General features: G+C 44.6%; 1 protein-coding gene across 1 annotated transcript in view; it reads right to left on the reverse strand.

The window, feature by feature from the left end:
• RIMS2 (regulating synaptic membrane exocytosis 2) overlaps nucleotides 1–26,887 on the reverse strand; it is a 616,900-nt gene that overhangs the window by 361,878 nt on the left and 228,135 nt on the right. Inside the window, exon 6 of the mRNA XM_084848966.1 lies at nucleotides 15,385–16,298. Coding sequence (XP_084705092.1) covers nucleotides 15,385–16,298 — 914 coding nt within the window. The remainder of the gene's footprint in view (nucleotides 1–15,384; nucleotides 16,299–26,887) is intronic.

The raw sequence follows: 26,887 nt of genomic DNA on the forward strand, positions 1-26,887 counted from the left end.
CAACAAATCTATATATTGCCATTTTAAATGTCATAGAATCATAGAATAGTACAGTTGGAAGGGGTCATTGTGTGTTTTTCAAATGCCAAACATTTGAAACATTTATAAACTTTCTATATTACCTTAAAATATCTAAAAAAATTAAACATAATGGCTTTTAGCAGAGGTCTAATAGAACAATGTTTAATTACTAAAAAAAAGTGGTAGTAAATGCGTTTAATCATATATTATCATTTTTTAATCAATAGGACATAATAGATCTGTCATATTTAAATGTAAAATTCAAAACTAAGTGTCAAATTAAAATGTTAACTGAGCAATCTTATGGTTCCTGGGAAAGTGTCTCAGTGACCATAGGATATGGCCAATCGCCCCTGCTATGACTTCAGGAGGGGGAATCTGAAATTGGATCATTCTCCTCCCCTTTGCAGCTGCACCACAGCAGCTGCTCTTCTGAGGTTACAATAGCGGAAGAGCTTGAGAAAAAAGGGAACAGGATGGTGGGTGGGGAGGAGAGGGAGTTGGAGAGGGAGATGGAGAGGGAGTTGGAGAGGCTAGGTTCTCTGTTGTCTGTTCTGCCCAAAACAAGGTAGGTCAGCCAGATGAGACCTGAGCCTTGTCTAGCTGAAAATGTAAAGAAAAGGAGGAACAAGAGGCGTTTTCACCTCCATCCTCCTGCTACCCAACCTGGCTTCTGCCAGCAGGGCACTGGATAGACGGAGGGCTCTGGAGTCCTCTGTCGATGGAGCAGCAATCCCGTAGGATTGCACTCTAATTCTAATTATTTTACATAGGTTACACAAATAAGAAGCAAAGCAACTGATGTTCACCACCTTAAATCATAGAAAAGATTTGTCAGCCAGTCAGAAAAGGGAAGCAAATCTCTTCTCATTTTCATTAATACGCTTTTAGCACTAGATTAATTTCCATATACTGAAAAGTTGAGACACATACTCAGAGAGTCTTTGCAAAACTTTCAGCACTCTGCATTACAAGCTCTACAAGTAATAGGCAAACATGGAAATTGAAGAGCTTTTTAAAAATTGTTTTATAGGAGCCTGCAAAATTAACCACATTACCGAAATGCCTTAACATCATTTAATAATGTTCATTTCTAAAGTATACAGGCTTTTAGAACAATCATCCGTAGACACCCTCTGGGCCAAATGTAATCTACAATTGCTCATGCTGAAAGTGGAGCAGGAAAGAAGGATCTCAACAATATGCAAAAGCTAAAGTATGATTATACTTGAATTATTCATATGCATTATTATCTCCTGCTGCTCTATCCCCAGTGGGCTACTGAAGTCCCCTCAGTGGGTTTCCTGAAGTCCCCAGTTTCATAAAATCATAGAATAGTAGGGTTGGAACGGGCCTGTAAGACCATCGAGTCCAACCCTCTGCTCAATGCAGGAATCTAAGTCAAAGCATCCCTGACAGGTGGCTGTCCAGCTTCATCTTGAATGCCTCCAGTTTGGGAGAAACCACTACCTCTCTAGGTCACTGGTTCCATTGTTGTATTGCTCTAACAGTCAGGAAATTTTTCCTGATGTTCAGCCGAAATCTGGCTTCCTGTAACTTGAGCCCATTATTCCGTGTCCTGCACTCTGGGATGATTGAGAAGAGATCCTGGCCTTCCTCTCTGTGACAACCTTGCAAGTACTTGAAGAGCGCTATCATATCTCCTCTCAGTCTTCTCAATGCTAAACATAGGGATGTACGAAAGTCACTTACCTTTTCGCGGAATTGATTTGCAGTGGGGGGAGAGGCACTCCGCCCTCCCCCCAGAATCCTCGACGGGGAAGGAGGCAATCCGGTCCTCCCCCCCGGAATCCTGCCCGGCCGGCTCTGCTCCGGGCAGCTCTGTGAAGCAGCCGGCCAGGCCCGTCCGCAGCCGGAGTTCCGGCTGCGGACGGGCTGCTGTGGCCGCCATTTGCGTCCAGCCAGGCTGCCATGATAGGCTACGTAAGTCTTTACGTAGCCTATCAAGGCTGGACAAAAAGAAAAAAACAAAAAAACCCGTACGCAAATGGCGGCGGCTACAGCGGCCGCCATTTGCGTTCCCTATTTTTTGCCATTTTAGCCTACGTAAATATTTACGTAAGCTATTATGGCGGGGGGAAAAAGGAACGCAAATAGCATAGTGGGTGCTATTTCCATTCCTTTTTTTTTTTTGCCGTAATAACTTACGTAAATATTTACGTAGGCTAAAACGGCGAAAAATAGGGAACACAAATGGCAGCCGCCATAGCTGCCACCATTTGCGTACGCCTTTTTTTTTCTTTGCATGGCTTGCCGTGATAGGCTACATAAATACTTACGTCGCCTATCACAGCAAAGACCAGGATGCAAATGGCAGCCGCAGCACCCGGTTGAAACACCAGCTGCCGCCGCTGGAGCCGCCGCCGTCTGGAACATCTGCCCCAGGTAAGCTTCATCCCGGGGGGAATCCACAGGGAGGAGGGGGGCAGGCCGTTCCACCATGGATTTCGGGGGGCCGAATGCCAGTGCATTCGACCTCACTGAAATCCATGGCGGAATTCTCTGCCATCCCTAGCTAAACATGCCCAGTTCTTTCAGTCTCTCTTCAAAGGGCTGTTTCCAGTCCCCTAATCATCTTCGTTGCCCTCCTCTGAACCTTCTCCAGTTTCTCTGCATCCTGCTTAAAGTGTGGTGCCCAGAACTGGACACAGTACTCAAGATGGATCCTAACCAGTGCTGAGTAGAGGGGAACTAGTATTTCCCGGGATTTGGAAGCTATACTTCTATTAATGCAGCCCAAAATGGCATTTGCCTTTTTTGCAGCCACATCACATTGCTGGCTCATATTCAGCTTGTGATTGACAACAATTCCAAGATTCTTCTCGCTTGTAGTGTTGCTGAGCCACCTATCCCCAATCTTGTAACCGTTCATTTGGTTTCTTTTTCCAAGGTGCAGAACTTGGCATTTATCCCTATCAAATTTAATTCTGCCCAGCACTCCAGTCTATCAAGATCACTTTGAATTTTGTTTCTGTCTTCCAAAGTATTGGCTATCCCACCCAGTTTTGTGTCATCTGCAAATCTAATAAGCATTCCCTGCACCTCCTCATCCACGTCATTAATAAAAATGTTGAAGAGCACTGGGCCCAGGACTGAGCCCTGCGGTACCCCACTCGATACCTCTCCCCAGTTTGAGAAGGTCCCATTGATAAGCACTCTTTGAGTCCGATTCTGTAGCCAACTGTGTGGTTGTTTCATCTAGCACACTTTTAGCTAGTTTGCTAATCAGGATCTCATGGGGCACTTTGTCAAAAGCTTTGCTGAAGTCAAGATATATTATGTCCACAGCATTCCCACAGTCCACAAGGGAGGTTACCTGATCAAACAATGAGATCAGTTTCGTCTGGCAGGACTTGTTCTTGACAAATCCATGTTGGCTTCGAGTAATCACTGCATTGTTTTCAAGGTGCGCTTACAGATGGATTGCTTTATCATCTGCTCCAGAATTTTCCCAGGGATTGATGTCAGACTGACTGGTCTGTAGTTCCCAGGTTCCTCCTTTTTGCCCTTTTTGAAGATAGGGACAACATTAGCCTTCCTCCAGTCATCTGGCACTTCATCCGTCCTCCATGATTGCTCAAAGATAATAGACAGTGGTTCTGAGAGTTTTTCTGCCAGTTCCTTTATTACTCCAGGATGCAGTTCATCTGGCCCTGGAGATTTGAACTCATTCAAAGTAATTAGGTGTTCCTTGACCATATGCCTATCGATCTCAAGCTGCGATCCTGCCTAGGGATGTCAGAGAATTCCGCCACGGTCTCCAGTGCAGCTGGATTCTAAAGAAATCCTTGGCGGAACGGCCTTCCCCGCCCGCCACCCCGCAGAATCCCCCCGGGATGAAGCTTACCTGGTGGCGGATGCGGCGGTGGCAGCGGCTCCAGCAACTGTGGATGCGGCGGCAGCGGCTCCAACTGGTCTCCTGGCCAGCCGCTGCCAGGCTCCTGCAGCCGCAAATGGCGGCCATCGTGGCAGCCGGCCATTTGCGTCCTTGCACTCAGCCATGATAGGCTACGTAAATACTTACATAGCCTATCACGGCTGACTGCAAGGACGCAAATGGTGGCTGCTACGACGGCCGCAATTTGCGGCCGCAGCAGCCTGGTCACAGCCAGAACTCCAGCTGCGGCTGGCCCTGGCCGGCGGCTCTGCGGAGCTGCCGTGGAGCGGAGCCAGCCGGGGAGGATTCCGGGGGGAGGGACGGAGCGCCTCCCCCCCACAGCGGATTGCCCGGCACAGAGCCAGGTAAGATTTTCATACATCCCTAATCCTGCCCCTTCAGCCTGTACTTCGCTTTTGCCAGGGGGCTCACAGACCCTCTTTCGGGAGAAGACTGAGCCAAAGAAGTAATTGAGCATTTCTGCCTTTTCCTTGTTATCTGTTATCATTTTGTCATCCTTATTTAATAGCTGAACCACCATTTCTTTCCTCTGTCTTTTCCTATGCACATATCTGAAGAAAGCCTTTTTGTTGCTTTTAGCATCCCTCGCTAACCTCAGCTTGTTCTCAACTTTGGCCTTCCTGACGCCATCCCTGCAATTTTGTGCTACCTGCCTGTACTCTTCCTTTATAGCTTGGCCTTCCTTCCACTTCCTATATGTGTCCTTTTTTGTTTTCAGGTCATCTCTAAGCTTTTTGTGAAGCCACACTGGCTTCTTCCGTTGTCTTCCGCCTTTTTTTCTTATTGGAATTGTTTTTAATTGTGCTTTGAGAATTTCCTTCTTTAAAAACTCCCACCCATCTTGGACTCCTTTTCTCATTAGAGTTGCTTGCCATGGGACCTTACTTATCATTGTTCTGAGTTTATTAAATTTGGCTTTCCTAAAATCCAGGGTATGCATTTGGCTACACTCGGCTTTTGCTTCCTTTAGAACCAAGTACTCAAGTATAACATGGTCATTTCCCCCCAGAGTTCCCATAACTTCTACTTTATCCACTAAGTCATCTCTGTTGGTTAGGATCAAGTCAAGGACAGCTGATCCTCTAATTCCTTCCTCTACTTGCTGTAGGAGGAAATTATCAGCAACACAAGTCAGGAATCTCTTGGAGGGGACATGTTTTGCAGAATTGGTCTCCCAACAAATATCGGGGAACTTGAAGTCCCCCATTACCACTACATCATGCTTCCTTGAAACATTGGCAATTTGCTTTTCAAAAGTTTCATCCTCGTCTTCTTGATTGGGTGGCCGGTGGTAGACTCCATCCACCACGTTCCTTGTATTCTTTGTTCAATTTATTTTAACCCAGATGCTTTCGATGGGGTTACCAAGCTCATCCTCCTGTATTTCTATGCAGAGATATGTATTTTTAACATATAGTGCAACTCCATCTCCCTTTCTGTTCCTCCTGTTCTTTTGGAACAAGGAATATCCTTCAATTGCTGTATTCCAGTCACGAGCGTCATCCCACCAAGTTTCAGTTACACCTATCAAGTCATAATTTCCCTCCTGTATTAAGAGTTCAAGTTTGTTCTGTTTGTTTCCCATACTCTGGGCATTAGTGTATAGACATCAAAGACCATGTGCTTTACAGTCTGACTTTCTTCCTACATGATTCTGAAGACTATTATTAGGCGCTATTGGAACTGTTCTCTCCGTTGTGGTGCATGAGCCTTCATCCATTGTTACCCCCAACGTTACGTCGCCCTCCTCCATAACATTCATTTTAAACCCTCCTGATGAAGTTCTTCATGGTGTGGCCAAACACATTCTTACTAGCCCTTGTGAGGTGCAACTTGTCCCTTGCCAACAGGCCATCTTCCAGGAAGTATTGCCCATGGTCCCAGAATCCAAATCTCTCACCCTGGCACCACCTTCATAGCCAGTCATTCACCTGGAGTATTTTTCTTTCCCTTTCTATCCCTCTTCTAACTACTGGAAGGATGGATGAGAAAACCATCTGGGCCCCAAAGTTCTTGAGTTTCCTTCCCAAAGCTTCTGCAAGGGTTTCTATAAGAGTTACAACAATGAGAAAACCTGAGAAAATGATTTCCGGTCAGAACCAATGTCACCCTTGTAGCACCCTGTGGAGTCTCTGCGGGAGGCTATCTCAAACAGCTTTTTAAAAGGTTGAAAAACCTTTTCATCTCTCCCTGGGAATGAAAAGGGGAGTCAAGGCAGCATCTGGATTAAGTCTTGGTAAATTAGTCACCTCAGCAAAGCGGCAGGGGGGCTGGATTCCAAGACTACCCTTCCAGAGCTTAATCATCGCCAAAAGTTCTTTTGAAACTCCTACTTAAATAGGTGAAACTAGGGCTGGCATGCTGCATTTAATTTATGGATTAAGAAATACCAACAACATCTGAGGAATGGGTTAAGAAATATTAACAATATTTTAGGGTATCTGAGGACCTGCAAGATCTGTTTGAAGAGAAACATGGCTACAGCAAGGACAAAAAAAGGAAATGCATCTCCGCCCACTCCCCCCGTACCTCCTTTGGCAAAGGTGCCAAGAACTGAAAATATAGGGGAGTTATTTACTCTGATAAAAACTTTGTCTTCGCAATTAGCTGAATAGACTAAAAGGCTGGATGTAATTCAAAATTCCATCACCACCCTGCAAGGGGTTATGGATTTAATTAACAACTCTTGGCAAAAAAATGGAAGCAAAGGTTAACGAGCTGGAAGATAGGGTGGCAGCCAATGAAACTACGTCACAAGCATTTAATGACTCGCTCATCAGAATTTCTCAACTGGAGGCTTTTACACGCAGAGCTAATGTACGTATAATTGGCATTAAGGATGTGCCTAGTGACATAAACTTGTCTACTTTTGTAGATAAGCTTTTGCATGAGATACTCCCTGTGCCATCTGATTATTTACTTGATCTTGAGCAGGCATTTCATGTGCCAAATGCCAAAGGGACTGCCTATATGATTATAGTCCAATTTGCAAGAATCTCCACAAAAAATTATATCCTGTGTTTGGCAAGAGGGGGTGGAAATCCTTTTTGGAAACAAGATAAAGTTATGTTATTTCCAAATTACATTAAAGAAATTGCTGAGAAAAGAAGACAATTCATCAAGGCGAAAAATCTGGCAAAACAAATGAACTTACAATATTACTTAAAATATCCTGCTACATTGTGCATTGTTTCTGAAGGTCAGATGAAGAAGTTCCCGAATCAGGAGATGGCGGAGGCATGGCTAAACACAAAAATGAGTGAGATCTCTGTTACAGCCCCATGAACTAGAATTCATAAACAGGTTTTGTTAGCTGGTTATGTCTAGTCTGAGTGACTCAGATTAGGCTAGAGTTAATTGCTTATGTATATATCCGTCTGCTTTCTCTTATTTTTCTTTCTCCTTTTTTTGGAAAAAAAACCTTCTTCTTTAAAATGGATATGACATACTGTACCTAAATATACTGTTTGAGGGTACATAGAAACGTGCACAGTCATTTATATATCTAGTATAAAATATATTACCGATTATTGTAAGGCTGTTTTTAACCTTTATTATCATATAACATTATAAAACTTATTAGTGATTTGTTATCATTATTTATCCTTTTTAATTTCTCTCCTTGATGATGATGAGGAGGAGGAGGAGGAGGAGACTGGCTATATGGTCATTGGAAATGAATTGTAGGCCTGCTTCCTTGTTATATGACTGATGACATGATAAGATTAATCATGCTATATTGAATTGCAATTTTATCAGTGTTATAAGTATAATTTTTAAGTGAATGGAATTTGAAGCCCGTGTGTACTGGGGTTTAAATTTAATCCTTTTAAATAATTTTTTTTCTCTTTTTCTCTCTTTTTTTTTTTTTGCTCCTTTCTGATATTGTTGTGTCCTCTTAAGAATATTGTATTATTGGGAAGCTGTACCTACCGATTAGGTTGTTGGTATTGTTTATTTCATTTATAAAAATAAAAAATAAAATAAAAAGTATTTTCAAAAACAAACGAAAAAAGAAAACCTGAGAAAATAATTATTGGGTTTTCCTCAACTTCCTTTATATATTTGCTTCAAACAAGGCCCTGAATGAGACTGTGAAGATCCTACAGAAAATAAACCAGAATTACATGGGTATATGGAGAATCACCAGTACATATTTTGTCAGGGGCCAACATATGAACATGTATGAGAGAGGACCATGGGTACCACACTGCTATGTGGGACAATCAGCTAATATTATGCTTGGGTGAGTCAGAAAGACTGCAATCATTTCTGTCAGGCATCCATTGGAAGCATGGTTCCTTTTTTCACACTAATATCTATTAGGGATGTTGGAGAATTCCGCCACGGACTCCAGTGAGGCTGGATTCTTTAGAATCCACCCCCCCCCCCGGAGTCCATGGCAGAACAGGGCAATCCCCCCAGCCACCCCATGGAATCCCCCCATGACGGAGCCTACCTGGCGGCGGATGCGGCGGCGGTGGATACAGCAGAGGTGGATGCGGCTCCTCTTCCGGCCGATGCCGGGCTGCTGCGGCCGCAAATGGTGGCCGTCGTAAAGGCCGCCATTTGCGTGGCTGCCTTTTGCTGTGATAGGTATGTAAATACTTAAGTTTAGGGATGGCAGAGAATTCCGCCACGGGTCTCGGTGAGGCTGAATGCCAGTGCATTCGGCCCCCTGAAATCTGTGGCAGAATGGCCTGCCACCCCCCCGCCACCCCCCGCGGATCCCCCCCAGGACGAGACTTACCTGGGGTGTATCTTTCGGGCGGCGGCAGCTCCGGCGGCAGCTTTGGCAGCTGGTCTTCCGACCGGCTGCCGTCACCACCATTTGCAGGGTTTCTTTTATTTTTTTTTTACAGAGACGTGATAGGCTACGTAAGTTTTTACGTAGCCTAAAACGTCTGGGTAAAAAAAAAAAAAAAAAAGCATATGCAAATGGCGGCGGCTACGGCCGCGGCCATTTGCGTTCCTTAGTTTGGGCCGTCTTCGTCTATGTAAATGTTTACGTAGACTAAGACGGCGAAAATAAGGGGAACACAAATAGCGTCTGCTACGCTATTTGCGTTCCCTTTATTTTCGCCGTCTTAGTCTACGTAAACATTTACATAGACAAAGACGGCCCAAACTAAGGAACGCAAATGGCCGCGGCTGTAGCTGCCGCCATTTGCGTACGCCTCCCCCCCCCAGAGCCCTCCGCGGCTGGAAATCCGGCTGCAGACAGCTCTGGCCTGGCTGGGCCTGGCTGGCTGCTCCACAGACCTGCCGCAAAGCACAGCCAGCCGCGGAGGATTCCAGGGGGGAGGAACGGGTCGCCTCCCTCCCCGGCGAGGATTCTGGGGGGAGGGATGGAACGCCTCCCCCCCCACCATCAACATAATCCACGAAAGGTAAGTGACTTTCGTACATCCCTACTTACGTAGCCTATCACAGCAAAGAGCAGGGGCGCAAATGGCAGCCGCTACACCATTTGCACCCCTTCGCTTACCCCGTAATATGCTATGTAAGTATTTACGTAGGCTATCATGGCAAAGGGCAGGGGTGCAAATGGCGGCTGCTACACCATTTGCACCCCTTTGCTTTGCAGTAATACGCTACGTAAGTATTTACGTAGCCTATGACAGCAAAAGGCAGCCACACAAATGGTGGCCGCTACGCCATTTACACCCCTTCTCTTTGCCGTAATAGGCTACGTAAATACTTACGTAGCCTATCACGGCTTGGCAGGGACACAAATGGTGGCCAGTATAGCGGCTGCCATTTGCGGCCACGGCAGCCCAGCCACAGCTGGAACCTGGCTGCGGCCGGCCCTGGCCAGCAGCTCCACAGAGTTGCCGCAGAGCGGAGCCGGCCAGGGAGGATTCTGGGGGGAGGGACGGAGTGCCTCCCCACCACCGTGGATGCCCCTGAATGGAGCCAGGTAAGGGATTCGTATATTGCTAGTATCTATGGAATACTGGTAACAAACCTGCGGAACAAGTTCCACAGAGGTTTGTGGAACTCCTAGATACAGGCAGGGGGTATGTGGGCCCTGCACAGAGTCAAACCTGCACTCCTCTGTGACTCCGTACTGCTGCCCACACCCCACCCAGTACGCTAGAAAAAAGTTACAAAGATTTCAGATTATGGGGATTGTTAACCACCCTGAACACCAACAAACCATGGTTCTCAAGATGGCTGGTTGAAGAAAAATAAGCCACACTGCATGGTTAACAAGCCACCCTGCAGAAAATGTCCTGGGTTCAGACAACATGCTAACCCATGGTTCAGCTAACAACTCATAGTCCAACAACAACCTACACTCGACCACTGAGTGTGGGTTAGCATGTTGTGCGAACCCAATCAATGTCTAGTTCTGTTCTAATCCAGGAAGTATCAAGGTTTGGTCTGCTTTGTTTGATTTCCTGAATTATAATCTAATACAATTTAGTTATAAGACTGAGAAGTTGGTCCTAAGTATGCAAAACCAAGGGTTTATCTCACAGGCCTTAGAGTCCTAGCATTACCATTTTTTAACACTAGATCTTATTAAAGTAGATTACCACATTTTGTCTCACATTACAATTCAGATAAGGAAACCATTTCCACACACCTAAGAGAATTTAACAACTTAAGGGCACAATCCTATGCATATTTAGACAGAAAAAAAGTCCTACAATTCCCAGCATTCCCCAGCCAGCCATGCTAGCTGGGGAATGCTGGTAGTTGTAGGACTTTTTTCTGTCTAAACATGCATAGGATTGTGCTCTAAGGCTAATATTTTTCTTAAAGTTAAAATTACAGTAATTATTACTGAATTCTATTTCAAATTAAAGCTAGCTGCATTTCTGTATTTACTTATGTTTTATCAATTGTGGAGAAACAGGTAGTAGAAACCTAGATTCTAAGTGGGCCTTTTTTCCTACTATCCTAAATATAATTCTGCAACTATTCTGCTTTTCTTTTAGAATCTGACTGAAGTGGTTTGGGACTGTTATATAGTCCTTGCAAAGTTCAAGGAGATTAATAAAGAAGTAAAAATATTCGGACTTTGTGAAAGGCTGGCACAAAGATAAGTTCAAGTCTTTTGTCCTAGATCGATGACAAAGACATGCACTAAACAAAGTAATGACTGACATCCTATTCCTAAAGGATTGTGTTGTTGCATGTTATATCTGCTTGAAATGCTAGATTAATGGCAACACCATGTCTTGTCTTGTTGCATTAACATAACAATTGGCACAGAAAGTTTTACTCCGTGTCTGTACCCCAACCCCTACAGTACTATGTCCTGAAGTAGGAGGAAGTGCCATGAGGTAAAGCAGGCACCATGTGGTGTGGGAAGACAGAGTAGTTAGTAACACTGCTCTGGATCCCATGCAGTTTCCTGAAGCTCATCTATAGCAGATTTCCATCTGTATTACCCAGTATGGTTAAACACTGGCATGTACCTGATGCACAACAGCTCTGTAGTATGACATCAACTGTTAAAACATAGATATACCATCACTTAGATACACACAGGTAAAAGACACAGCTCTAGCCATAAGACCGATTTAACAAACCACAAAATTAGCTACTGCATACTTAAAACACTTAAATCTTCTAGCCTGATGATACTTCCACTGCCATGTGGGTAACAACTCTTTGTGCTTAGCAGAGGAAGATACATTGAGATTTTATAGATTTAGCTCAGAGATGGCCTGCCATGAAATGCACAAAAAATACCAACTCTCACCATATCTCAGCAAAAGACAATGAACACAAATCAGTAGTGTACATTAGAAGACACAAGCCACAACTGCAAGATTTAAGACACTTATGGAGATGGAGAAAGAAATTTGGTACCATGCTATATAGCAATCTGCCATACATTCAGAAATAGAGGGTCATGAGCATGTAGTTTAGAAATTTGGTCTCTTCCACACCTTGTCCTTCACTTCTGATCCTCAAACTAGAGCTAATGCAAAGGATATCAGAAAGAGGGACTCCATAAGTGCGAGAGAGAGAGAGAGAGAGGGAGAGAGAGAGAGAGAACACCCACCAAAATCTATAAGGATGGATGTAAATATATCTGTGAGTGTGTGTATAAGAAAAAATGCATGTGTGCTTTTGGGAAATTGACCTGGTGATACCACAGCGTGGGGAAAAAGTAGTTCACAGCTCTACACTAGAGGTTAAGAATGGACAACTTCCACATAATAAAGATGACAACAATAATCTCTTAGTACAAGTTGAGACCTTAACTTTTCTTTTATAATCAGCAAATGCATTTGATCTAGAAAGCACTACAGAGAAATATGACTATATGATAAAGGTTGCAATCCTAAGAACACTTACAAGGAAGCAAATCTTCCTTCCTAAGCCCAAGTAAACATTCATAAGGGGCATGTTTCCACACTATCAGCTTCACTTTGTTTGCAACTTTGTTGCAATGTTTCCCCAATCGCATGGTCTCCTTTTCCAGTTTCCACAGTGCTTAAAGTCCCCTGTAGCCTGGGGCTCTGTGCTATTTCCACTGGGCTCTAATTGAATTATTTTCTTGAAGGATGGGTGGAGTCTGGGTTGGGTCTGATTACCTCATCAGTGTTCCCGCCTCCTTGGCCGTGTTTCCAAGACAACGGAAGGAGAAGCTAATGGAGGAGTACGGGATTTTTAAAAAGGAATCAGCTTTGCTGTGAAGAGGGGCTTCCCCCCCACCACCTTTCTCCTTTCCCCTGAAAGTCCAGATGCACCTGCATTTCAGGAGCAAGCCTCACTGAGCACAATGGGAGTTACTTCCAAGCAGACACACATATGCTTGTGCTGGGAAAGGGGGGGGACACAAAGAGGGCAACTAGCCCCCATTTTAACCCAGAGAACCTCATTGACCACAATGGGAGTTACTTCTGACAAGACAGTAATGGGTTTGTTGTGGGAAAGAGAGTGAAACCAGCCCCCATTTTAGTGCACAGGATCTCTATATGGAAGCTGTGAATGAATTACGTCCTAAGGCAATGGACCAAAGCCTTGAAATTGCCCTTAATCGCATTTAAGGAATTGGGTTTAGAAGTGTATCATTTCAATTGAGGGGGAATCTCTGTAAATTCTGATGTAGGCATTCCAAGGCAAGCCTCATTCAGTGCAATGGGAGTTACTTCTGAGGAGACACTACTGGGTTTGTTGTGGGAAAGAGAGTAGTAAAGACAAAGACGGAATCCAGCCCCCATTGTAACCTGCAGGATAGCTATAATGAAGCTGCAAAGTACTTTCTTCCTAAGGCAATTCATTGGAGTCTCGCTTGGTCACTTAAACGCATTTAAGCAATTGGGCTTTATAGTGTGCCATTTCAATTGAGGGGGAATCTCAGCCTCATCCACAGCAATGGGAGTTACTTCTGAGGAGACACTAATGGGTTTGTTGTGGGAAAGAGACCGAAACCAGCCCCCATTTTAATACACAGGATCTCTATATGGAAGCTGTGAATGAGTTACGCCCTCAGGCAATGGACCAAAGCCTCGAGATCGCACTGAATCGCATTTAAGGAATTGGGCTTTGATATGTGCCATGTCAATTGAGGGGCTTCTCTGTTATTTCTGTGGTCATTGAGAGGGCAAGCCTCATTCAGCACAATGGGAGAAAACGCCCCTTGACTGGGGTCATGGGCTGTGTTCTAGTGCTTATTTTCAATGATGTTTTAAAAGTTCATCCCTGCTCCAAAATGGCAATGAAACTTCTAGGAAACAGGGAGGGAAAGGGTTGGGTCACTGAGGTCAGAGCGACACACAGCTGGGCTACATGCCCCATGGGCAAGACTATGATACTGGACCCAGTGCGATTGTGGAAACAGGTCAGTAATGAAGCTGTGGTAAGCTGGAAAAGTCAGGCTATAAGCAATCTCAATAGAAGCAGTTTTTCAGAGATAAAATGCGGGGCTGGTGTTGAATGGCCATGACATCATGGAAACACAGAGACCTCACTGCGCAGCCAGGTTGGAGTAAATCACTGGTAGAAACACAGCCAAGGCTTACAATCCAAAGGATTTGGTGTAAGGGTCCCACTGCTGGTTAAAGGAAAATCTTTGCTCCAAAGTGCTGGAACTCTGCTTGGGACCTTATAACAGCTGAAGAATCCCAGCTCACAAGCAGGGAGAGAGAGATGTGGACACTCTTGGTACATTAATCAGAAACAAAGAGCCCACAGAACAGCTCCAGAGGTATGGGTGAGGTTTCAAGGCCATTATTTTATTAACAGAGAGAAATTTAGGGTTTTCAGTGGAAAGAAGGGCAGAGCAAGCTTCAATTGTTTACTGTAGCATTTCACTTTAGCACCACTATTTGCTTACACTGAAATAGTTGAAATACATCACAGCATCCGAATGTCAAGCACTCAAACGAACGCTCTGACAAGTTACGACATTACCATTTCTGCTAAAGGGGTATGCGTGTGTGTATGTGTGTATATTCTTGTGCAGATGAATGCATACTAGAACTCTGAACCACTGTTGTTCAGTTGTTCATCACCCTCGTTTGAATTCATGCGATTAATATTAGCCACATCCTTGTCTTTAATCAATGCACAAGAACAACACAGCAAAATCTTCTATATGTTCATGTCATGAACATTTTTGTTATAACTGTTTTCCTGTTTTAACCATCACTGAGGGTCAAACTAGACATGATTTGTGATTCCTGATTTTTTTCATACTTGAAAGCAGCCGGGGGGGTGGCCTGAATTAGATCAAGACATCAGTCTTGAAATTAGTGTTTAAGCCTTTCCCCCATGCCATTTTCCTAATTAAAATTGCCGTCCCTGGAGCTATTTATTTATTAAATTTCTATACTGCCATTAGCCAAAGCTCTCTGGGTGGGTTTTGAGCTACTATTAGCCCCACTAGGAAAAAAAGACAGATACCTGCACTGTCTCTTCTCTACCTACGCACCCTCCATGCACACACTGTGAGGCTAATGCATCTGCTTGTGTTTTATGTGTGTGTGATTTCAATCAGGAAAATAACAGGGAGGAAAGGGTTAACACACACACCCAGCACCATTGTCTTGATTCAGTTCAGCTCCACCCACTCCATACCAGGGTAGATTTGTTTGTTTTTTAAGCTGGTATCTCCTGTGTCATGTATAGTTTAGCTCTTACAGTTCTGACTAATTTGTAACTTCATCCAAACATATTGATCAGGGGAACCATATGTGTAAAAACTAACAAAAAACCCATCAAATACTTGCCGCATGCAGATTTAGAGATCTTTCTCTTTTACAGGATTAGAACAAAATCCATCTATACAGTAAGTCTCCAATGAAATTAGATGAAAACACACTTTAAAATTACACCATCTAGGATGGAAACACATAGTAATTAATTGCTTCTCTGTTTTTATAGATAAATAATGTAAAATAAAGCAATTTTGTCATAAAAAATGATGCATTATATTTTGGCTACAATCATTAAGGCAAATGAGAAAAAAGTCTTACCTTTCTCACTAACACTTTCACTTTCAATTTCTACATCATCACAGCTGGTATATTCTGGAGTAGAGGCCAACTCTTCTTCAGAGCTGCTCAGAGAAACCTGACGCATTTTACCCCCTTTTTTTGTTTTATGAGGCTTTGGTGGTGGAGGCCTAACTGATTCAGACTGGTCTGAACTTAGTGAATCATTTCTTAACATGGTTTCCATTTTTTCACGTTTTGTTTTCCGTACAGCTGAGCTGGGATCCAAATGGTGCTGTTTTCTTAATGAATCAGTTCGCCTCAGATCTGGCCTATCAAAAGGAATTGGACTCCTCCTAGGTGTTGGAGGGCTGTGATTTGTGGTCCTCTGCCGATTGGGACTTGGTCCCTGAGTTCTTTCCATTGAATATGAACGTTGGTCCATGGCAGCTCTGCGTTCAGATGCAGACCTTTGCCTTGATGGCCGTTCCATTCTCATCATAGATATCCGTGAATCTTCCAATTCAGTATTTGCCAAAGACACATCACTGTGCCTTCGTTCATGACGTGCTCGGGACACTTCAGCATGAATACGCATCTGTTCTTCATATGGCTGTGGTTTGACAGGATAACGAGCCAAATTAGGATCACTTCGGTATCGTGCTTGGTACTCTTCTTCCCGCCGCTGTCTCTCATATTCCTCTCTATTCTGCAGAACATCTTCCTCTAAAGTATATTCCCTCGAACGTCTGCGACTTCTCCTGTTAGAATCCCTGTAGTCAACAAGTTCAGGTTCTTCATATAACTGAGATCCATGTTGTGATCGTCTGTCTGTATAATCTGATGGTGATCTTGGCATTGCACTGTCTGATGTTGCATACTGTGTATAGTCGTCTCTCTCCTCCAGTTGGTTGAACCTTCTGTTCTGATCTCTGGATATTGATGGGCTTCTCTTTCTAAGTAATCAAGAAAAACAAGGAGAAAATCTTGTCAATATTTCCAATACTTAAAACGTACCTGTTACCTACTAATTCAGAAGTTACTGTTTTCAACTGACTGAATTACAGTAAATGTATTGGCTTTCTCATAGCCTGATGTAGTATAATGGACTGAGGCTGAATTAAAAAAATCTCCAATTCAAATCTGCCAAAAAACTCTCTAGGTGGCCTTAGGAAAGCCACTATCGATAGGCAGTTCACATGGCTCCAAAGCCCACCGTAGGTTTATTTACCTGCAAAGACTACAGTGTGTGCCAGCTGCCATTATGAACATGCAAGGCCAGGGGTTGCCATGGTTTGTCGTGCCATGTGAACCTGGGCAGTGGAGGTTATTTGAAGGTAAAACAACCCTGCATAATCCTAAAATAGACCATGGGCTATTGTAAGGGTTACAAGATAACATATGAGAAACATCTGCACACTCAAAAGTATTACATTAAAAAATATTAAAAGCTTAATATTACTATTTTTAGTTTCAATAAAAACCTAAAGCAAAGTACACGTATTGTTCATATACATCATTATTTTTGCACTAATTAGAGATAAACACACATACTAAGATAGGGTAACTTAAAAGGAAGGTCAGGGAAGGAAAGTTTCCTGTCCCTTCCTCCTCCATGCAACCACCTATACTTCCCAAAAAGCCTCTCCAGAGAGTTGGGGGATCCTCCTGAGAGGGTTTTCGGAGGGTGCAGGTGGCTGTAGGAGAGAGGAGGGGATGGGAAACTTTCCTTGTGTGAAACCTGTGATGTGGGTTTTCCAGAAACTTTTCCAATGCAAATTAAGTTCATTTGCATAGGGTCATTTGTATAGGAAACGTTTTAGTTTGTATTGGAAAATTTTCAAATGCAAATTAGATTCATCTGCATAGGGTCATTTGCATAGGAAAATTTTCAGTTTGCATCAGAAAATGTTCTGATGTTCTAGACCTAGAGAGATCTAATTTCGCAGAAGGTAGATCTCCATATGTGTTGGATTTCAACTCCCAGAAGCCCTTCCCAGCTTGGCCAATAGTCTGAAATCCTGGGAGTTGAGGACCGTTAACATCTGGATATCTTACTTTCTGCCCAACCCTGCTATACACATTTACCTAGGATCAAATTCCATTGAACTCAGTGGGTTGGCTCCAACTGTGTTTGTTCGCCAGCAGAACAGACACACCCGGCAGAATGGATTCATCCCCTATGGAGCCCCCCTGTGCTACAAATATCTGCTCCAGAGGGTTGGGGGACCCAATGGAGGAGATTGGGGGGTATGGGGGCTGCAGGGGGGAGGAGAGGAAGGGAAATTTCCATTACCTACTTGTAGGTCTGCTTGTGTGACACTGGTTGTCATCCAATATGTCTACTTCTTAGCAGACGTGTGTAGACTCGCACTGTAATTTCACTTATCTTAAGATCTAAGCCATACTTAACTATAGAGCATATTTCAGAAAAGGAGAAAGAAATTGCAAGAGAATACTCTGACATCCCCTTCATGGATCACTGCCTTGTTGTGGCGAAGGGGCTTGCGTAACTCAGTGAAGCCATAAGCTATGCCGTGCAGGGCCACCCAAGACGGACAGGTCATGGCAGAGAGTTCTGACAAAATGTGGTCCACTGGAGAAGGAAATGGCAACCCACTCCAGTATTCTTGCCAAGAAAACCCCATGGAACCTATCACAAGGCTAAAAGAGATGACGCCGGAAGATGAGCCCCTCAGGTCGGAAGGTGTCCAATATGCTACTGGGGAAGAGCAGAGGGTATTTCCAAGTAGCGCCAGAAAGAGTGAAGCGGCTGGGCCAAAGCCGAAAGGACACTCAGCTGTGGATGTGTCTGGTGGTGAAAAGAAAATCCGATGCTGTAAAGAACAATATTGTTTAGGAACCTGGAATGTCAGATCAATGAATCAAGGTAAGCTGGAGGTGGTCAAACATAAGATGGCAAGATTGAACATCGACATCTTGGGAATCAGCGAACTAAAATGGACAGGCATGGGCGAATTTAATTCAGGTGACCATCATATCTACTATTGTGGGCAAGAATCCCTTAGAAGAAATGGAGTAGCACTCATAGTCAACAAAAGGGTGGGAAAAGCAGTATTGGGATACAATCTTAAAAATGATAGAATGATCTCAGTACGAATCCAAGGCAAACCATTCAACATCACAGTAATTCAAGTCTATGCCCCAACCACTGAGGCCGAAGAAGCTGAGGTTGATCGGTTCTATGAAGACCTACAACACCTTCTAGAACTAACACCAAAAAAAGATGTCCTCTTCATCATAGGGGATTGGAATGCTAAAGTAGGAAGTCAAGAAATCACCGGGATAACAGGCAGGCATGGCCTTGGTGTACAAAATGAAGCAGGACAAAAGCTAATAGAGTTTTGCCAAGAGAACATGCTGATCATAGCAAACACTCTTTTCCAACAGCACAAGAGGCGACTCTACACATGGACGTCACCAGATGGTCAATATCGAAATCAGATTGATTATGTCCTTTGCAGCCAAAGATGGAGAAGCTCCATACAGTCAGTAAAAACAAGACCTGGAGCTGACTGTGGCTCAGATCATGAGCTGCTTCTTGCAAGATTTCGGCTTAAATTGAAGAACGTTGGGAAAACCACTAAACCATTCAGGTATGACCTAAATCATATCCCTGATGAATATACAGTGGAGGTGAGGAATAGATTTCAGGGATTAGACCTAATAGACAGAGTGCCTGAGGAACTATGGACGGAGGTCCGTAACATTGTTCAGGAGGCAGCAACGAAATCCATCCCAAAGAAAAAGAAATGCAAGAAAGCAAAGTGGCTGTCTGATGAGGCTTTACAAGTAGCTCACGAAAGAAGGGAAGCGAAAAGCAAGGGAGAAAGGGGAAGATATACGCAACTGAATGCAGAGTTCCAGAGAATAGCAAGGAGAGACAAGAAGGCCTTCTTAAATGAACAATGCAAAGAAATCGAGGAAAACAACAGAATGGGAAAGACTAGAGATCTCTTCAAGAAAATTGGAGATCTCAAGGGAACGTTTTGTGCAAAGACGGGCATGATAAAGGACAAAGAAGGCAGGGACCTAACAGAAGCAGATGAGATTAAGAAGAGGTGGCAAGAATACACAGAAGAACTATACAGGAAAGATCTGAATGTCCCTGATAGCCATGATAGTGCGGTCACTGAACTTGAGCCGGACATCCTAGAGAGTGAAGTCAAGTGGGCCTTAGGAAGCATTAGTAACAACAAAGCTAGCGGAGATGACAGTATTCCAGCCGAGCTATTTAAAATCCTAAAAGATGATGCTGTTAAAGTGCTGCATTCAATATGCCAACAAATCTGGAACACTCAACAGTGGCCACAAGACTGGAAAAGGTCAGTTTACATTCCAATTCCAAAGAAGGGCAACGCCAAAGAGTGTTCAAACTACCGCACAATTGCGCTCATTTCACATGCCAGCAAGGTGATGCTCAAAATCCTACAAGCTAGGCTTCAGCAGTATGTGAACCGAGAACTACCGGAAGTACAAGCTGGGTTTCGAAGAGGCAGAGGAACTAGAGAGCAAATCGCCAACATTCGCTGCATCATGGAGAAAAAAAGAGAATTCCAGAAAAACGTCTATTTCTGCTTCATTGACTACGCTAAAGCCTTTGATTGTGTGGATCACAACAAACTGTGGCAAATTCTTAAAGTGATGGGAGTACCAGACCACCTTACCTGTCTCCTGAGAAACCTGTACGAGGGTCAAGAAGCAACAGTCAGAACCAGAGATGGAACAACCGATTGGTTCAAAATTGGGAAAGGAGTACGACAAGGCTGCATATTGTCACCCTGCTTATTTAACTTATATGCAGAGTACATCATGAGAAATGCCGGGTTGGATGAATCAGAGGTCGGAATTAAGATTGCTGGGAGAATTATCAACAACCTCCGATATGCAGATGATACCACCCTAATGGCAGAAAGCAAAGAGGATCTCAAGAGCCTCTTGTTGAGGGTGAAAGAGGAGAGCGCAAAAGCTGGTTTGAAACTCAACATTAAAAAAACGAAGATCATGGCATCTGGCCCCATCACTTCCTGGCATATAGAAGGGGAAGAAATGGAAGCAGTGACAGATTTTACTTTCTTGGGCTCCAAGATCACCGCAGACAGTGACTGTAGCCATGAAATTAAAAGACGCTTGCTCCTTGGGAGGAAAGCTATGGCCAACCTAGACAGCAAAGTAAGAAGCAGAGACATCACCTTGCCGACAAAGGTCCGTCTAATCAAAGCTATGGTTTTCCCAGTAGTAATGTATGGCTGTGAGAGCTGGACTATAAGGAAGGCTGAGCGCCGAAGAATTGATGCTTTCGAACTGTGGTGCTGGAGAAGACTCTTACGAGTCCCCTGGACTGCAAGGAGGTCAAATCAGTCCATCCTAAAGGAAATCAACCCTGAGTGCTCATTGCAAGGACAGATAATGAAGCTGAAGCTCCAATATTTTGGCCACCTAATGCGAAGAGAAAACTCCCTGGAAAAGACCCTGATGCTGGGAAAGACTGAAGGCAAAAGGAGAAGGGGACGGCAGAGGATGAGATGGCTAGATAGCATCACGGATGCAATGAATATGAACTTGAGCACGCTCCGGGAGAGAGCGCAGGACAGGAAGGCCTGGCGTGCTATGGTCCATGGGGTCACGAAGAGTCGGACACGACTGAACGACTGAACAACAACAACTCTGACATCAGTATTATTTATAGAAAATCAATGCTATTCTGAAAGTTTTTATTTTATATACAAAGTCAAAGAACATAGGCTTAATATATACTTAATTTGTAACATGGAGCCACTTAGGTAAAAGAAAATTAACAATATAAGCATTCACCAATAATACAAGTATCCATAGTATTGTAAGTTTTATGATTTTAGGCCAGTATTTACCTGCAGTTGACTCTTTCTTTATAATAGTTCCCACCTTATAATAGCAAAATGCTGCTTGTTCTCTCTCTCTCTCTCTCTCTCCCTCTCTCTTTTATGCTTTTCAAATAAGTATAAAACACTTTTTGAAAAATGAAAATATAAGCCAAAGAAATGCTCAGAAAAGCTTGAAAATACATACTTATCTCCTTTCCTGCTTCATGCCTCTCTTCAAAGTTATCAACATAGCTTCACAGTTTTGAAATAATTTCATTACGTTATTGACTTCCAAGAAATACAAATCAAATCCTCATTCACAATTGATGAAAACAAATCTTTAAGAACGGGGTATTTATGTATCATCATGCATAAAACTTGGTATGTCCCAGATCGCAGAGGTGTATTGACTAAGGCATAGTGAGCTGAGAGCCAGAATGCCTCGTTTTAAATATCACATCATGAATAGACTAAAGGGCAATCTACACGCTACATGTTAACAGGTACAACCATCCCCCAAGGATTAAGCACCCCCACTTTCCCTGTAGTTTCTGTTCTCTAAATTTCACCTCCCCCAAAGTGACTTTTCTTTAAAAACAACAAAAGGTGTCAAAGGTGCAACATACATTCATGTACAACATGAAATTAGCCTCCAGGTGGCCTTACGTAAGGCCCCAGGCCTGAACCAAGCTATTCGTAGTTTTAGAGGGGCTTAGATGCCCCATAATGCTCTCTGACTTTGGTTCAGAAGGCTGCTGTTTTGTTTTCCCTAACAGGCTTCTTGATTTACCAGGATGAGTCAAAGAGTAATGAGGCAGCCTCAAGCACATTCCATACTAACGAGTGGAGTGCCTTATCAAGATATGCCTGGGAAATGAAGCTATGTTTAGGCTGAGCTGCAGGTGTCTGTGCTGTGGAAGTTGCCTTCTGAACAAGCACTGCTAGCCTATGATGGGAAAGCTGTAGACGGATGCTAATTAACACTTGCTGTTGTCATGCTGCCTCACTGCTGGCATGTATGGTATAAAACCCATTTTACCCCATGGCTCTGGGTTCAGAGAAGCTGTCTGATCCAACCATTGGGTACGCCTGTGTGCTGATTGTACTCAATAAAGTACTCCTTGTAAGTAAACCTGGATTTATTTATTTATTTATTTCATTTATACCCCGCCTTTTTTCCTCTTTCAAGGAACCCAAGGCGGCTTACATTATCCTCCTCCTCTCCATTTTATCCTCACAACAACAACCCTGTGAGGTGGGTTGGGCTGAGAGTCTGTGACTGGCCCAAAGTCACCCAGTGAGCTTCCATGGCCGAGTGGGGACTAGAACCCGGATCTCCCAGCTCCTAGTCCAACACTCTTGCCACTACACCACACTGGCTCAGTGTGATCTGATTTATCACTATCTTGGCACCTCTAAATTAGGAATTCGCAGCCCGCTACAGGGGCAATACAACTGGAGCAGCGAGCAGGGTGCCAAGAATACTGCTATGTTCAGATTCCAAGGGAAGGAGGATGAGGTTGTCAGCGTGTTAAACCAACTCCCGGACTGTCCACAGTTGGAGCTGTGGGGTCCGGCTGCAAATGTGGGTGTTGGCGTGTTAACCGACTCCCGGGCTGGCCACAGTTGGAACAAACATCACAAAGCCATCAGTGGTCCTGAGCGGACCGGGAGTAGGCATGGCGGAGAATTTCGCCACGGATCGCGGTGAGGCCGAATGATAGTGCATTCGGCCCCCCCGAAATCCGTGGCAGAACGAAGACCCCCCGCCCCGCGAAATGGGACCAGAATGGGGCACCTACCTGCTGCCGTCCGCGCTGCATTGCGAATGGCGGCCACGTCTGCGGCCACCATTTGCTTCATCCATATAGCCGTGATAGGCTACGTAAATACTTACGTAGCCTATCACAGCTAATGCAGGAACGCCATTTGCGTTCCCTTTTTTTTTTTGCCGTGATAGGCTACATAAATATTTACGTAGCCTATCACGGCTAAAGCGGGAATGCAAATGGCGTAGGGGATGCCATATGCATCCCTGCTTTAGCCGTGCTAGGCTACGAAAATATTTACGCAGCCTATCACGGGCCGGTGTAGGGACGCAAATGGCGTCCCCTACACCGGACGCCATTTGCGTCCGCACCAGCCCGGCAGCGGCTGGAGGCCCCGCTGTGGGTTGGCCCAGCCAGCGGCTCCACGGCCTGGCCGCAGAGCAGAGAGGCAGTTGGGCAGGATTCCGGGGGGGAGGCACAGATTGCCTCCCCCCCGTCGAGGATTCCGGGGGTAGGAACAGATCGCCTCCCCCCACCTGCAGAACCCAGCAGAGCCAGGTAAGCTGGGTTTCATACACCACTAACCGGGAGCATGCCCAGAGGCCGAGAAGGACTGCATGCCAGTGTCTCTGGAAATTGCATTGGAATCTCTGCAGCTGGAAAAGTGGTCAGCTAAGGAGGTGCAGAGTGCAGGAACTCTGGCATGGCTTGTGCTGACAGCATTGCAAACTGTCGGGCAGAAAGTGTTAGAACAGAGAGAGAAAACAGCAGAAAAGCTCAAGGACAAGCTGGGAAAAGAGCAAGATTTAAGGCTGTTAACTAAAGAAATGTTGCAAGACAGCCTAGTCTCTAACGCGGCATGGGAGCGTGAGGCTGAAGGAGCAGGCGTTAAACTGACACACCGAGCTCAGAAGAAATGCCCACAGCGTTCCAAGGTGTGCAACGTCATCACCTCACCCGATTGGGATGAAACCCCTAAGAAGTGAAAACTGAAGATGAAGACCCAGGAGATGAGGCCAAGAAACAAAATGAAGGTGAAGAAACAGCCCCCAGGTCACAGGCTAGACCCCTCTTAGAGCAGAAAGTGTGCCAGAGGATGGTCCCAAGGCAGAATGAAGCGAAGAGACCACTTTTAAGATCTCTGTCAAGGTAACAGTGTTTAGCTTTGAACTGTTTTAGAATTTCATAGAGCCTGTAGCTACTGACCATCAGCTATATGATTTCTGAAGAGTGTAACCATTAAGCTTTTGCCATGGGGTTCCCTCCAATAAAAGGAATCTCACTGATTTGGGCGTCTAGTGTTGGACTGCCTGAGCATGTGCGCTGAAGAGATTGAGAAACCTGGCAGCATATTCCTGACCAGGCCAAAAACGCGCTACTACCATGCTCCTGCAAGATGCAAACAAACTGTGCAAGCTGTGAGACCCAACCTGATTAAGAAGAAGATATCGTAGTAGCTGTCTCCAAAAACAGTGAGACCTGCATAGCTGGCTGGCTGGCACTGTAAGTGATGTTACAGTTGCAAACTAAGACTGTTTTCCTGTTTGAGGCCCCAGTGGAAAAAAAGCTGACCTGAGTCATTTGTCACCCCTGACAAACTAAAGATTTGGTTGCCCTGTACCTCATTGTGTCTTGTTTTGAACCTGGGACTTACAAATGCAAACAAACTGTGAAACTCTACTTTCAAGTCCTGCAAATCACCCCACCCGCCTCCCAAAGAAGATTGATGGCTGTGTAAAGAATGCAAGTATAAAGTGACCCCCATATCCCTTCGGCGTCCTGAGTTTCACCACTTTGCTTCTGTGTGCCAGGTTGAGGGAGAAGAAGGGTGTGTGTGTCATGTTGTGAATCCCTGGCTAGCCTAACTGGTGATATATAGCCCCAAGTGTTTTCCCCCTCACTCACGCCTCCGTTTCTTTAGTTCTCGTTTGAGAAGCATTTAAAAGTACAATTGTTGTTCCTTTGCTGTTAAGAGCGGTGCAGTTCAAAACTGCCCTGTAGCTGTAAGTTTACTTTTGCAAAGGGGAGGGGATCATAGCCAATATTATAGTGTGTAGAGCCACGTGAACAGCTTTAAGAATGACAGCCGATGTCAAGTTCATCTTTTCTCCTTGCAAAAGAGATAGTTTTGTTGTTTTTAATGTGTTTAAAATAGGTTAAATTTAGATCTCCAAGTAGACCCATTGAAAGCTCAGAAACACTGGCAATGTGTTTACAAGCTCTCTAGTTAGACAGTCGCTTCCCCTCAGCAATCTCTGAGCAATTAAGCCGAGAACATTTGAGGGGAGGGGAGTAAATTTTTAGAGTAAAGAGTTTCTTGAGAGCAAAAATAATGTCAAGGCCCAGCATCAGTACTGCAGTAGGCCTTGTAAGTTATTGCCAAGATTTGATTAGAAGTAGCCTGGAAGACTTTGGGCCTATTCAGTTTTTAGAATGTCAAAGTCTTTGTGAGCTTGTCTCTGTCATTGTTCTCAGAGCGGAGCCAGAAGGAGTCACCCAACTCCCTGTCCGCTGCTGGTCTAGCCTTGGAAGGCAGGGAGGCTGGAAGCTGTCTCTGACAACCTGACAGAGGCAGAGTGAGATTTCCAGAAGAGTCGCCCAGGTTGAAGTGTCACTGCTGGGGAGCTGGCTGCGCAGTGCCACTCTGTTTAGACAGAAGCCTTGCTAAATGGCTAAAAGCCCTTGTAACTGATGGAAAGGCAGGGAGCCTTTGCTGGAAAACATCTCATCTTCATTGTCCAAAGCCTTCTATGTTTGAATCCATCATCGTCTAGGCTTTTGAGAGACACTCTGCACATGGACTGGAACTCTGAACTGTTAAATACTTGCCATGGAAAGTACTGTGAGGCTTTTCATAGACTTGGACTTTCATTGCTGTGAATTGTGTGTCTGTGTTTGTAGTCAGCTCAGTGTATGGCAGGCTGAGTTTAATCTACAACTTTTGGACTTCCCTCTGCCAGAACTCATGCAGCGTGGAGTTGCCGATGCAAAAGCGGTGGCCTAGAACTCTTTGCATGTGTGAGTATGCCCTTCCCTTGATCTTGATGGGCCCTGACCATGCAGCCTGGAGGAGCAGTATTATTGCTAGATCTGCTCCACCATGTCTCACTATGCAAGAAGTGTTTTCCAGTCATGGTGTTAGATTTCAATGAAAGTTTGTTGTGTACATTTTATGATTTCTTAATACTATGTGATACCTGCAAACGTCATTACTGTCAGTTGCAACTTCAAATGACACCGAGTGTGGTTCTCAATGGTTTGATGTCAGTGCCACCCGGGACAGAGCCTTCAGAGTTAACACACAGAGGGCAAACAAATCCATGAGGATCAGAGAGGGGTTTGAGCAATTACACGATGGGATACGATGGCTTACCCCCTTAAAGGTGTATGCCCCACCACAGCCATTAGTGTGTTGGGAACAAGCAAGACACAACAGAGAAGCACCACACTTTCAATTACAAGTGGGGTTCAGTAGGGGGTGCCAGACCAAACATGCATGCCCTGGTGACAATGCCCAAGGATGGGTGTCCACAAATTGGAAAGAGTGCCCTGGCATTAACTGGGCCACCCCTAATGGTAGTTATTGGATCTGTGGAGAAAAAGCGTGGCCATGGTTGACCCCAGGGTGGATTGGAAGATGCTCCCTGGGACTGCTGTGGGGTCCCTATAGGTTTGTGAATACCCTGAAGAGCCCTGCAATAGGTAATTACAGGGCTTGGAAGGTGAGATGGCAATGAGACATCTTCAGTTCAGCTGATTATGACTGGAGCTTATTCCCTGGGGGTGGAGTAACCACAATAATGTACAAAGTTAACATTTTTGGAAGGACAATGGAAACGGTATTGAACAACACTGCTGAGGCGCTAGAAGCCATTGGGATAGAGATGACAAGCATGAGAACTGCTGTTTTGC

The sequence above is a fragment of the Heloderma suspectum genome, chromosome 4, assembly GCF_057233095.1.
Source record: "Heloderma suspectum isolate Gila_16-S chromosome 4, 16-S_ref, whole genome shotgun sequence".
Taxonomy (NCBI): domain Eukaryota; kingdom Metazoa; phylum Chordata; class Lepidosauria; order Squamata; family Helodermatidae; genus Heloderma; species Heloderma suspectum.